General features: G+C 42.5%; 1 protein-coding gene across 5 annotated transcripts in view; it reads right to left on the bottom strand.

Annotated features, from left to right (window-relative positions):
- AMDHD2 (amidohydrolase domain containing 2) overlaps window positions 1-14,278 on the bottom strand; it is a 493,489-nt gene that overhangs the window by 106,600 nt on the left and 372,611 nt on the right. For all 5 annotated transcript variants that reach the window (XM_044071199.1, XM_044071196.1, XM_044071198.1 and 2 more), the window contains one exon: window positions 2,666-2,767. In XM_044071199.1, coding sequence (XP_043927134.1) covers window positions 2,666-2,767 — 102 coding nt within the window. The remainder of the gene's footprint in view (window positions 1-2,665; window positions 2,768-14,278) is intronic.

Here is a 14,278-nt window from a genome sequence, read left to right on the forward strand (position 1 = left end):
TAAACTTGTAAAGAATATTCAAATGTGTAAAGGGAGAGAATGACAATTTAATAGTGAGAATGTTTAAATAGTAATGTCTTTCAGCTATTCCCAGTTAGGGGTCGTCACAGCGGAACTCCGGTTCGCTAATGATTGGCAGTGGATTTTTAGGGTGCCGAGTTGCCAGCCCGATGCCCAACCTTCAAAGAAGGCACACCCATTCACACACACACCTACCTGCATGTCTTTAAAAGTCACTCGACCACAGGGAGGGCATGCAGACCACATAAAAGGTGCTCCAGCCGAGAATCGAATGGGAGAAACTCTTGCTGTGAGGTGACAACGCTAACCGCTGCACCACTGCGGCCTAGTGAGAATGTTTAAATACAGGTACGAAAATTATAGGAGATGAAACGATAGAGAGAGAAAAAGAATGTATAAATGAAGAAATTACAAATTATCAAGAAAAAGTACTAACACTGAAAATAAAAAATAAATTTTATACAGAAAGACAGAAGAATGTGGTATAATAATGTGATTTAACAGTAGTATTATGTAAATCCATGGGAAAATTTTTCCAGAAGACGTGATTAAAGCCATTAAAGTAAGGAAAAAGTAGTGTACCAATATAACAGTTTGTCAGGATTTCCTATGAAGACTTGTAATAAGTTACTAGCAAAGGTTAATATGCCATATAAAAAGAAAGCTGAAAGAATGTGCTTATTTTGTTGGGAGGAAGAGAAAAATAGAGCATGTTTTTTCTGTAAAGTAAAAGAGTGGTGAAACTGGAAAAAAGTTGCATGAAGAAAAATGTTTGAGAATACTAATATATATATATATATCAAATACATATATATACATATACATACATATATATATATATATATATATATATATATATATATATATATATATATATATATATATATATATATATATATATATATATATATATATATGGGTTCCGTTCAGAAGCTCAAAATACTGAAATCTCGAATTTCAGTATTTCGAGCCCATGAAGCAGAATCCACATAATAGCTAAAGTTTAGAAGCACGAAATTCAAAACCTCGAATACCGGAGGTTTTGAATTTCGCGCTTCTAAAGTTCCACTATGGTCATGTATTCAGGTAAGTGTGTGTGTGTGTGTGTGTGTGTGTGTGTGTTAAGGGGTTTGGGTAGGGGCTGTGGTGTGTGTCAGTGTGTTTTGTTGCTGTGATGTGTGTGTGCGAAGAGAAAGTAGCTTGTGTGGTGGTGTTTTGTGTGTTAGTGCGATCTTGGAGTGAGAATATTTAAGTAGGGGGGGAGTGGGGGGTGAAGCCCCCCACTTAATATCATGTATTAAAGTGGGGTTTTTTTTTGATGGAACAGCGATTTTTTTTCCCTTGGAAAAAAAATCGCTGTTCTGAAAGTTTGGTTTTGTAAGCTTTCGCTTATATGGGGTCGATTAATCAGTGTTTGCTAACCTAAGCATTCGGTGATCTAATATAGACCCATATATATATATATATATATATATATATATATATATATATATATGTGTGTGTGTGTGTGTGTGTGTGTGTGGGTATGCGCATGCACATCTGTATGTATATCTGCACAGACAAACACAAGCACAGATTTTATATATATATATATGTGTGTGTGTGTGTGTGTGTGTATACTGATATGTGTGTATGCATAGTCTTTATACCTATGTAGATGCTGATAAGAGAGTAGCCCAACCATTATGGACCTGAATTCTCATATATTGGGCATAAGGTCACTCTCTCCAGTACTGGCTGAAAAAAAATTTGTTCTCTGTGCGCACAAACAAGGTAAGTAGGAATTTCAAAATATCCCTACACCCAGTCGTATGCAAGCACATCCCAAGGCTAGTCAAGTCCACTCCACCATTCACACCTGTTTTGTGAACAAGCTTACAAACTCTGTGTACTTAAAACAGGATGTACTCAGAACTTGTGCACACTGATTCAGCTTGAAAACATGACTATATCACTCTCAGAGTCTCAGTTAAGACCCCTGTGCCCACCTCCCTCAAAAAATGAGAATCAATGTGATGTAAAATTGTAATTTTTTTAATTTTAATTTTTCAAAATGCAAAAACCTTTAAGTTATTTATTTACCTGCTAATTTTCTCTTGTGATGTATTCTGCAGTCTGAATTTAGGGTACATACAGTGATTAGTGTTCCTGCTCAGCAAAGTGGAAGCTGAATAAAGTTGCATTAAATGTATAAAGTACAAACAGTAATAACTGTACCAAAGTTCCACAAGCCTGCCAACTGCAAGATCATCCAAGAAAAGCACTGAGCAGTTATCTCACTATTTTCTTGTTATACCAATGCACTAGAAACTAAACTGCAGAGGGTATCTGTACAGCTGCAACCAGTAGAAGTGGGACAAGCTTTACCAAAAAAGATTTCAGCTGTTTAAATTCAAAAAACAATAAAAATTTATTAACATGAAGCACAAACCTACATATACACTCCTTCCGACATAATTAAAAACAAGGTAATAGCTGCCCAAAACACAGTATAGTGCAGTATGTCCTTTCCACAGACACTGGTATTAACAACAGTAAACTCTACAAAGTTAGGCTTCCAAAAATCAGCCTTTGTATCATCATAGAAATGGACATTTGTGCACTGGATAAGCGAGCTTTGTAATGTAAAACAGATGCTGCTCACCTGCATCTGCTCCATAGTTTAAGGTGCCCTTACGGTGTTCGATTCCCAGCAGCTGTGCAGGATGTAGTGATGCAGCCTCCAGTGCAGATTCCAGACTACACCCTACAAACAAACAAAAATATCAGGGGGCGCAGATATGTGTCTTCAACAGTCTGACAAAAAAAAAAAGACTTTAAAGATAAATGTGAAATTTGTAAAAATAAATTCATAATTTCTTAAGAAAAATAAAAGATGTTTACGTTAGTGAATCAGCATGACAGCAGCACATCTGAAATTAATGAGAAACATTATTCTAGTCCCACCTTGGAAGCAAAACCCCGCAGTTAAGTCTCTAAAAGACAATTGTTTTATGGAAAAGAACACAGTAAATCCTAATATGTTACGCATGTCCACCCATCCAGTTTACAAGCATCTGCAAACTTGATTAACCAGTGTTCCCCATTTTTGATTTGGAAATAAGAAACATATGTTATGAATAGTAGAGGTCCAAGGCCAGAGCCCTGTGGTAGGCCTCTGAGTAATTTAACAAGTGTTGTTTTCTAATGTCAGAGAGGGCAGGGGTGCTGAGATCCTTGGGTATATGTGGGTTTTGTATAGATATCTCGAGTAAAATCTAAACTGAATTTCTTTGCTAATATATTTGCGATATTCACTGGGTCAGAGTAGGTAATGCCATTACTAATAAGCTCATAGCGATATCTGATGCTATTTCATAACTTCCTGATGAAGTAAAGAAGGAATTATAGTTATCCTTTGCTTCCAATTCCAGTCTAAGTTCAGTGGAAGACTGTTTTCCTGATGGTAGTTTTCAGTACCTTTAATAACCTTTTCATACCCTTTTCAACTGCCCCTGATTTTACCTCATTTTTTTTGCCATATCCCTCCTAAAAGTTCTGATTTTCTGCTAAATCTTTGAGTTTTACAGTCAGTAATGCCAGACAGAGTTTCTTACTTCTCATTGTTCAGAAAATACATGTGGATGCAAAACTTGTTTTTCTATTAACTTTCTAAGCGAATTAGAACAACATTCAAAAAATGTCCCTGATCTGGGGCCTTTTCCCATTCCCCCATTATTTTTGACTTTGTTCCGATTTCTTAAGCAAAGAAGTTAAGAGAGCGCTAGCATGCACACATACAGACACACAGTAATATTATGCATAATTTATATGCACCTGCACACACACAATTTTATATATATGTATATATATATATATATATATATATATATATATATATATATATATATATATATATATATATATATATATATATATATATACACACACACACACATATATATATATATATATATATATATATATATACACACACACACACATATATATATATATATATATATATATATATATATATATACACACACACATATTATATTTTCATTTAAAACATGACAAATTCAACAAAAACTACACATTTTAAATGAAAATAGGAGGGGGGCTTCGCCCCAACACCCCCCCATTGTGGGAGTCTGTGGCCCCCACACCCCTCTAACTATATATATCAACTCCAGGGTCGCACAACATTGGGGAGGGGGGCAATTCCTGTTAAGTGCCTTGAATACTGGTTGTCGACCAAATGAGCTGTCGATCTTCTAAGGTAGACCCATATATATTTATATATATATATATATATATATATATATATATATATATATATATATATATACATGCACACACATACATATATAGATACACACACACGCACAAAACATTGCGTACTGTATGTTTAGGCCGCGAGTTCTGTGATGACTGAAGTCATGAGTCATGAACTGAGTTCCCTAGTCCTGCAGTATAACATAATATAACCCAGGTTCAATTAGCAGCTCAGGAGTCTCAGGCACTGGCAGATTGCAATGGGCAAAACCTTTCAGGGGAGAAAGGCAGTTGCCTGGGCTTTCCTTGTGTTAGATCAGTGGTGGAGGCTCAGGATGCATAAGGGGGCATTATTCAAAGGGTTAAGCTAGTTACTTTAGTATGCATAGGCATCACACTGATGAACCTATTTTAACGTTTACACAAGGGCTAGGGCTGACCTGTGCAGCACTTAAGCAATAACCCACGCCTGGGTGTGGGTAATGCTGGATTTAACCATGGTTGGTGTGGTTTGGTCACGAGGGCGAAGCCCGAGTGGCCAAAGATAACCGTGGGTAAATCCAGCATTACCCACACCCAGAAATGGGTTATTGCTATTGTACAATGACATTGTTTAAGAAAAAAAAATACTTACCTTTCTTAAATAATGGCATTGTATAATGCCTCCTTGCTGCCCTTCTGCAGCTGTCCAGTATTCTGCAGCAGTTCTGATGTACTGTGCATGCATATGGTTACGCAGTACATCTGAACTATGTGTGTGGAAGCAATGGAGAAAGGAGGATCTCCGTTGCTTTTAAAAACTTGTCTCGCTATGTTAAAAGAGTTTAACATAGCGAGACAGTTTTAAAAGAAAGCAACGGATATTTCCTTTCTCCATTTCTTTTTTTAAAGCTGTTTAACTATGTTAAACGAGTTTAACATAGCGAGACAGCTTTAAAAAAAAGCAATAGAGAAAGGAAGATCTCCGTTGCTTTTTTGTTTAAGATATCTCGATTTGTTAAACTCATTTAACATAGTCAGATAACAGCAACGGTGCTCTTCCATTCTCCATTGCTGTCCAAAAAAAAAAGATTTATACTAATGGAAAAAGTCCGGGCGACCGGACCTTTTTCCATTAGTATAAGTCTTTGATTTACAACGTGCACATTTTGGAATATTAATGGGGGGGTCGTTGTATAATATACAATAATAAATGAAGGATATGGACAGTCTGCATAACAGTCCTGCATTATGTACTGTTACTATTACTTTAATGCAGTAGGCCAGCAGCACTAGATGGCAAGCCATGTCTGCAGCTTTCCTGCTCACCAGTCTCTACTGACTGTTAGTTTCTGAAGGCCTACTACCTACTGCTCTGTCAGGTTCACAGTGGATGTGATTTCTGAACAATAATTGCTGTTATAATATACCCATAACAGCACACACACATTATATATAGTGGCATCTATATCTATATAGACAGACAATTGGCTAACATATATCTGTTAGTTCATTACAGTATCATGCATCCAGAAGCATTCTCAAATGTCCACATCCTTGTGAGCAGCTATTTTGTAAACAAACTTTACAGGCTATTGCTAGATGTTAAGTTGTCAATCTCGCCTTCATTCTTGCTGGATGGGTTCGGAGCCGATCCTCGGCTTCGACTCGGCACTTGCTTTAGCTCGAGAACTCCTTTTACCAGCTCGAGGCAACCCTATATCCCATGATGCAAGGCGGAACTACCTCAGATCTCGTTTGCCGCTTAGCGAAAGAGGTCTCCTTTGCCAGCTGAGGTAAGTTTTTTCTTGTAAAAGAAGAAAAAGTTTAGTTAGGGGTTTATTTTTTCCCTTAGTGTTAGTTTAGCCTGTACTTGGTTACAGCCCACCCTATTCCCTTCCTTTTAAACTTTTATAAATAGTTTTTTGTTTAAAGTTTTAGTCAGGCCTAGTTCCCCAAGTTATTCCCTTCCTGTGTGTCTGTGTAAGGAATTAATTGGTGTGTTTGTGGGGACTGTTTGTGTTTCCCTTCTAGGATGTCAAAAGAAGGCAAAGTCTCAGGCTTCAAGAAGTGTGACCAGTGCTGTCAGAAAATGTCTCTGACAGACGGTCACACTTCTTGTGTTTATTGCCTGGGGCTTTTGCACCTGCAGGACTCCTGTGCGTTGTGCCATGCTTTTAGCCAGAGAGTCCTGCAGGAAAGGAGGAACAAATTAATCCTCCGAGGTTTACTTAAACCTGAAGGTTCTCCTCCTAAGTCAGGGGCAGGAAAACCTCTTAAGCCACCGAAGGTTCAGGCTACAGTGTCCAAGCCTCCTCCGGTGGCTCCGGCTCCGGCTGGAGTCGATACTTCTTCTGTTAGAGTAGTGGGTTCGGTGCCGACCGGCTCCGATACCCTGACTACTGTGGCCTTGTCGGCTCCGGCTGGAGCCGACACTTTATCCAGCATCGGAGCCGAGATATCCTCGGCTCCATCTGGGGTTCAAGGGACTTCGGCTCCGATGGCTTCGACCCGTAAGAGATCCCGGTCCCCTTCTATACTAAGTATTCACTCGGCTCCGGGGTCTCCTCTTTTGTCGGAGCGGAGCCATCGGAGCCGATCTTCGAGATCTTCCAGGCTGTCTGACCACGATTTGGAGAGGGTGGTAAGCAGGCTGTTGAAGTCTCAGGCACTGGCCCAAATGCTCCATAGCCCGTCTCAACAGACTTCGGCTATAGCCCCGATTCTTGAGATTCCTCCTCCGACTCCACACCAGAGTTCGGAGCCGGAGCTTCTTGGGACAGCGACTGTTTCTATGCCGGAGCTGATACATCCTTCGGCTCCGTCATCTTCGGCTCCGATCTCCTCCTTGAGACCTTCCTTGGAGGGATCCGGTCGTCGGGTTTCCACTGTCGGCTCCGAGGGGGCTAGTGGCATCGGACCCTTGTCCGACCCCGCTCTCCCTCTCAGGGCTTCGGCTTTGGTAAGCTCGGCGCCGACATCGGCCTCGGAGCCTTCTCTCTCCTTGGAGCCGACCATTCCCGTTTCTTCGGAGCGGGTGTGTTCCGGTCTCCCGGGGAGAGGAGCCTTTGAGGTGATGAGGAGTGTCCTGGCCTCTGAGCCTGGTCAATGGTCTATCCCTCTAGCTCCTCCCTCATCAGTGCCTGCAGATGCCTCTTGCCAGCCTCTTGCTCTCAGGCCCAGGGATCCATCGCCCCAGGTTTCCCCACTGGGAATTTCCTCCTCTTCCGAGGTTTCTCCTGATCCTGCAGGGGAACCCCCTCAGAAGAGGACATGTAAGAGGAAACACACAGACTCCCCTGAGTCTACTACATCTGATACCAACTTAGATGAGTCGGAGGGTTCCCCACGGTCCCCCTCTGAGGATGTCTCCTTTTCAGACATCCTTGAGCTCCTCAAACAGAGGGGGAATTGGTCCTCCATTGACCCCTCCGAGGATGAGTCGGTATACCTGGAGGCTTTTGGATCCCGACCCTCCACCTCCTGGGTGTCTCCGCCTTTCGACCCACTCATGCAGGTAGTGGCTCAGAAGGCGTGGGCTCCAGATTCTGTGGAACCTGTCCCCAGGAGACCATCCAAGTTCATCACGGCCCCTTCGGATAAACAGTTCTTGTCCAAAGGTGTCTCTGTGGATGCTATGGTGGTGGCGGCGGCCACTAAGAAGGAACTGGCGGATCCTTCAGTGCCTGTCCATCCTCCTAATAAGGATTCTAGGACCATGGACAGGTATGGAAAGCGGATGTTTTCTTCAGCGACCTTTGCTATGCGTTAAGCTGAATTACCTTTGTCACTTCACCAGGCTTCAACGAGATATTCTCAAGGAACTGGGAGAAGTTGTCCAGGATCCTTCTGCTGCTGGGGCTCAGGAAAAGATTGCCTCACAGCTTGCTATCCTGAATTCCATATCTAACTCCTCTATGCGGCTCATATCTTATGCAGCCGATGGAGCGAGCAGGGCCGCAGGCACAGGGGTTGCTCTTAGACGCCAAGCCTGGATGCGGCTGTGTAATTTTGCGGACCCCTTTAAGGCGTCCTTCACCAACACCCCCTTTGACGGTTCGGCTTTGTTTGGGCCTCAGGTGAAGGATACTTTGACCAGATGTGAGCAGGACGGTAAAACTCTTTCTGCCGTTGGAGTCCAGTTTTCCACTCCTTCTAGACCATACCCCAAGGGTCAGAAAGGGGGGAAGATGTGGTTCCATAAAGCCCAAGGAGCTACACCGGACACACGTGGTCAGTTTACCCCCAGAGGCAGAGGGGGTAACAATAATAGACGCCGCCCTAGAGGCAGGGGGGGTCCTCAGAACCAGGGCAACAGGGAGTCTCTTCCTGAGAAGCCTTTTCAGCATCCCTGAGGTGTTGCCCGACTGTCCACCCTTGGAGGCAGTCGGGGGAAGAATTTCGCTGTACCCAGTAGCCTGGCAATCCCTATCCCAAGAGAAGTGGGTACAGTCGATCATATCCGAGGGTTACAAAATTCCCTTTGAAAGGTTTCCCGTACCTCTACAATCCCTTCCAGACATCTCACCCGGTCAAAGGGATTTGGCAAGACAGGAAGTTTCAAAACTCCTGGAAAAAAGTGCCATCCAGACAGTGCCGGCAGACCAAGTAGGATCCGGCTTCTACTCAAGATTCTTTTTGGTCCCCAAAAGGACGGGAGATTGGAGACCAATACTAGACCTAAGCAGACTAAACAAGTCTGTCAAAAAGGCAAGATTTCGGATGGTCACGCTGCAATCCATTCTGCCCTTTCTGGGCAAGGACAACTGGATGTGCTCTATAGACCTTCAAGATGCGTACTATCACATAAAGATTCACAGACGCTCCAGAAGGTTTCTCCGCTCGGCTGGGAGCCAGTCATTACCAATTCAGAGCACTGCCCTTTGGCCTCACTTCAGCCCCAGAGTGTTCACCAAATGCATGGCAGTGGTCACAGCTCACCTGAGACGCCGAGGATTCCAGGTGTTTCCTTATTTGGACGACTGGCTCCTCTCCGCCACCTCCAAGCATCAGCTTCTTCGGTCCAGAGACTACACCCTACAGCTTTGCAAGAGACTAGGAATTTCGTAAATTTCGAAAAATCCTCTCTGCTGCCTTGCCAATCTATCACCTTTATAGGCAGAGTTAAATACCGTCAAAATGTTAGCCAGGCTAACAGATCAAAGGATTCTGGACATCCAGAAATTTGTTCAGCTTCTGTTACTAAGCAACAAGATCAAAGCCAGGTTGGTCTTGAAAGTTCTAGGCCTAATGGCTGCGGCCATTGTTCTTCTTCCACTGGCTCGCTTCCACATGCGTCTCCTGCAGTGGATGTTATTCACGCAGTGGTCGTACCACGATCTGCCCATGAGACACGAAATCTTGGTAACACAGTCGTGCAGGGCTCATCTACGATGGTGGATATCTTCCCCTCTTCTTCATCAGGGCCGACCCTTTGTTCCCCCTCCTCCAGTTGCCACAGTCACCACGGATGCCTCCCTGATCGGGTGGGGGGGGCATTATCAGGGCAGGATGGTCCACGGGACGTGGCAACCCATAGAATACTACCTGCACATAAATGTCCTGGAGATGAGAGCCGTGCTTTTGACGTTGCAAGCCCTCGACGACTTTCTTCCCACGGGGACTATTGCAGTACAGACGGACAACATGTCCGTGGTCTGGTACATCAACAAACAGGGCGGAACCAGGTCCTATCCCTTATGTCGAGAAGCTCTCAGACTTTGGCAATGGGCGATCTCTTCTCAACGGTTTCTGATAGCAACGCACATCCCCGGCAGGTCCAACCTATTGGCGGACAGGCTAAGCAGATCTATTCTGATGCCTCACGAGTGGTCTCTCAATCAATCTGTAGTGGATCAGATTTTTCTGAAGTGGGGCACCCCTTGTTGCGATCTTTTCGCTACCCCTCAAAACAGCAAGTGCCCAGATTACTTCACACTTTTTCCCCTTCCAGGCCAACCATTGAGAGACTCTCTAACCCAGGATTGGCCTCGGGACTTCTTTATGCTTTTCCTCCCTTTCCATTGATTCCACAAGTCATTCAGAAAGCCACCGTTTTGAGAGCCAAATTGATCCTCATTGCTCCATATTGGCCTCGACAAATTTGGTTTCCGTCTCTACATCATCATCTTCTGGTGCAGCCCTGGCATCTGGACCCAGTTCCGGATCTTTTGATCCACCAGTCGGGTCAGCAGCACCGGGCCATTCATTCTCTCAACCTCACTGCTTGGTTGCTCCACTTCCTTCCCTAGCCAGGCTACCAATGATTTCTGACTCAGTCAGAGACATTTTAGTGTCTTCTTTAAAGTCATCCACTAGAACTATTTATGCTAGCAAGTGGCGACGTTTTTCGATTTGGGCAAACGCCAGAAATATTGATCCTTTTACAGCTCCTGTACATTCTGTTTTGGATTTCCTGGCGGAGGTTTTTCATTCAGGATCTTCGTCATCTACAGTCAAAGTTCAACTGGCTGCTATTTCCAAGTATCATGTTGGCTTGCATGACAATAACATCATGTCTCATAGGTTATGCAAGGCCTTTTTAAAAGGAGTTTTTCTCCTAAAACCGCCTGTGAAACATCCTCCTCCGCAATGGGATCTAAACTTAATGTTGGCATCCCTAATTCTACCTCCTTTCGAACCGTCTGCTACGTGTTCTTTAAAGTTATTGACGTGGAAAACTATATTTTTGCTGGCTGTTACTTCTGCAAGAAGAGTTTCTGAGATTCAGGCCCTCTGTATTCGTTCTCCTTATCTGGTTTTAAATAAGGATAGGGTTTCGCTTAGAACTAACCCTTCCTTTCTTCCCAAGGTTGTATCTCAAACCAATATTAACCAATCTATTGATCTACCAGTTTTCTTTCCTAACTATTCTGACAGAGCTGAACAGAAGCTGCATTTTTTGGATGTTCATCGTCAGCTCAGGTACTACTTGCATAGGACTAAACAAATTAGAAAATCAGACCAATTGTTTGTCTCCTATGCAGAAAACAGGTTAGGTCTTCCAGTTTCTAAAGTGACCTTATCTAGATGGTTGACTTCCACCATTTCCTATGTGTACTCTCTAAGGCGCAAACAACTATCTTCTAAGCCAAAAGCACATTCGACCAGGAGTCTATCCACTTCGGTAGCCTTTCAGGATAGACTTCCCATTGACACTATTTGTGCAGCAGCTACTTGGGCTACGCCTCATACCTTTGTGTCTCATTACAAGTTGGATTTGGCCTCCAGAGATAGGGCCAGTTTTGGTTCCACAGTTCTCAAGAGTCTGTTCCATTGAGCCACCCGGGATACAGGTGCTAGGGACGCGGTCCCATCCAGCAAGAATGAAGGCGAGATTGACAACTTAACATTTAGAAGTTATGTACCTACCATAACGTTCCATGTTAGTTGTCTTCTCTCGCCTTCTTTCTTGCGTCCCTCCCTCCTTCCCCCTGGCCTGGACAGATCTTGGAGAGTTCCTATTAGATTGCTTCCTCTGGAGCATTGTTATGAGGACTTCTTTTAGGAACCATGGTTCCTAATTATGTTAGGATAGTCTTTAGCAGGGTCAGTTAGCTGCCAAACGAGATCTGAGGTAGTTCCGCCTTGCATCATGGGATATAGGGTTGCCTCGAGCTGGTAAAATGAGTTCTCGAGCTAAAGCAAGTGCCGAGTCGGAGCCGAGGATCGGCTCCGAACCCATCCAGCAAGAAAGAAGGCGAGAGAAGACAACTAACATGGAACGTTATGGTAGGTACATAACTTCTAATTTATACTTATCTGTCAGCCTACAGGACAGAAATAGAGAAGGAAATTACTTCTTCCATGTGAGAACAAAAGAAGAAGAAGAACGTAACTAACAGTGAAGATGAAAGAATCCTCTGTGACTATATTTCCTACCAAACAGCTTAAAACAGCATGGGCATTTCATTACGTACATGTGCTGACTTTTGGTATGTTCATAATTCCTTTGGGAATGTAGCCAGTGTCTCTGAAGGTGTACATGCCTTTGGAGATGCACCTACTACTGTCAGGATAATGACATACATTTGGTAATGTGCTCATTATGTTCAGAGATGTACTTGCCAAATCTGGAAATAAAAACATGCACATGTTACCAGTGGGGATGCATGTGTTATCAATTGGAACATGTCCACTACTGCTGAAAAGATCACATCTGGAGAAAAACTACCTCTATGGGCACTGCTCAGAGCCACAAGCCCGGAATCCAATGTTATGATAGGGATACCCAGATGTGTATCTCATCTAGGACTGAGGAAATGCTAGTTTCAGTATTTATTGCCTGCATGGCAATCTACAATGGATGGTGTGGAATTGACTAATTATGATCCTTTACAATAGAGAGATGCTGATCATGTAGCAAGTGACTCAGACAGAATGAGGGTAATTTGGCAGACTTGGAAATGGGAGGCAGCAGACTCAGTCCTTCACCCAAACTTCAAAGTCTTGGCAATAGCTTTAACAACTTGAGTTATATTACGAATCTGCAGTCATGGTCCAAGCTTTCAGACTTCTTCAGGTATCAGATGTATTCCAGTAGTAATACTACTCTAATTTTACTTCTGGAAGCACAACAATTTTGAAAGCGAGGATCACAAAATAATGGTGCACATACATAAAAATGTTTTGATACTTCTGGCGCTGAAAAAGTGACCAATGAAATAATGTCCCCTTTATACTTTTGGTAGAAACTGTAGTGTATGGACTGTGTCGCCTCTAGCAGGAACATTTTAACCTGGGGGTCTACTGAAGTATTGACAAAAAATACTGTATCTACTGGAACAGTACAGCTTTCAGAGGCACAGGACTGCGTACAGCTTGAGGAATGTATTTCACTACAGTTACATCCTTTTTCTACCTATTCATCTTCATTTTCTGTTTGTAATTCTACTCTGTGACTGTTTAATGAGTACAACCTTTTGGGATTAGGACTTCCTGCGTATGTATTTTTTAGGCAGTACAAATGTGCATGGAGATGCTTTAATCTGACAGGGTGAATATGTTTTTCAAACTTGTGACCCTATATACAGTCCCGCTCAACTAATGTGAAAATACAATTTATAGCATACTGCTACTGCCCATGTTTTCACTACTTGTGCTGCCCCAATGACCAGTGCACTTGTGTTACATTTAAATAATTTACATAAGTGACCTGTGCAATCACTTGCCTGGTTACTAGTATCTCAACTACCTGGATGGTAAGCCGGAGTAAGAGGCTTTGGACAGAATTCTTAAATGAAGGCAACTGATCTGCTTTCAGCTGGAACAGCCACTTAGTGGTACTTTAAACACAAACATGAATTCTTACTGCTCATAGACCTTTCCAACACTGACTGGTCATGTACAACATCTCAAGGAAAAATTCAATACAACTGTTGAATACCCACTTAACTCAGCCCTTCTTCTTCAAAATAACCATCTTTCTGTTTCAACTAGACACACTATTCAAAATACCACATTATTGCCCTCCTCTGAGGTAAGAGTGGTAATAAAAGCCAGAACATCTCATAGTTTCCTACAATTTCTTCTATCAGTGTTCAAACCTGAAGGTTGTTGAGGAACACTGATTCATCAAAAGTGATATATATCCATACATATCTATATACATCTATATATATCTATATGGGTCCCCTTCAGTAGATCGAACATATAACAAGTTCAAACCTCATATGGCCGAGACCATGTGTTTGAACTTGTAAATGTTCGATCGGACTGAATGTAGATCTCTGTAAAGTGCAGTACGGGAAGATTACCCTTTTCCGCAATGTAATGCGATCTCAGAGTTGGTATATTTAAGTAAGGGGGTGTGGGGGTGCAGGGGGGCTTAGCCCCCCTGCTACAGACATTTAATTTTTTTGTTGCTATTTTTTTCTTTTTTTACTTCAGTGTTCGAACTATTACAAGTTCGAACGTATGGTCTCGGCCATATGTGGTTCGAACTTGTAATATGTTCGAGCTACTGAAGTAGATTCATCTAGATATATATATATATATATATATATATATATATATATATATA

Source organism: Protopterus annectens, chromosome 5.part0 (genome assembly GCF_019279795.1).
Source record: "Protopterus annectens isolate FY-2018-M chromosome 5.part0, PAN1.0, whole genome shotgun sequence".
In the NCBI taxonomy this organism is placed as follows: Eukaryota; Metazoa; Chordata; order Ceratodontiformes; family Protopteridae; genus Protopterus; species Protopterus annectens.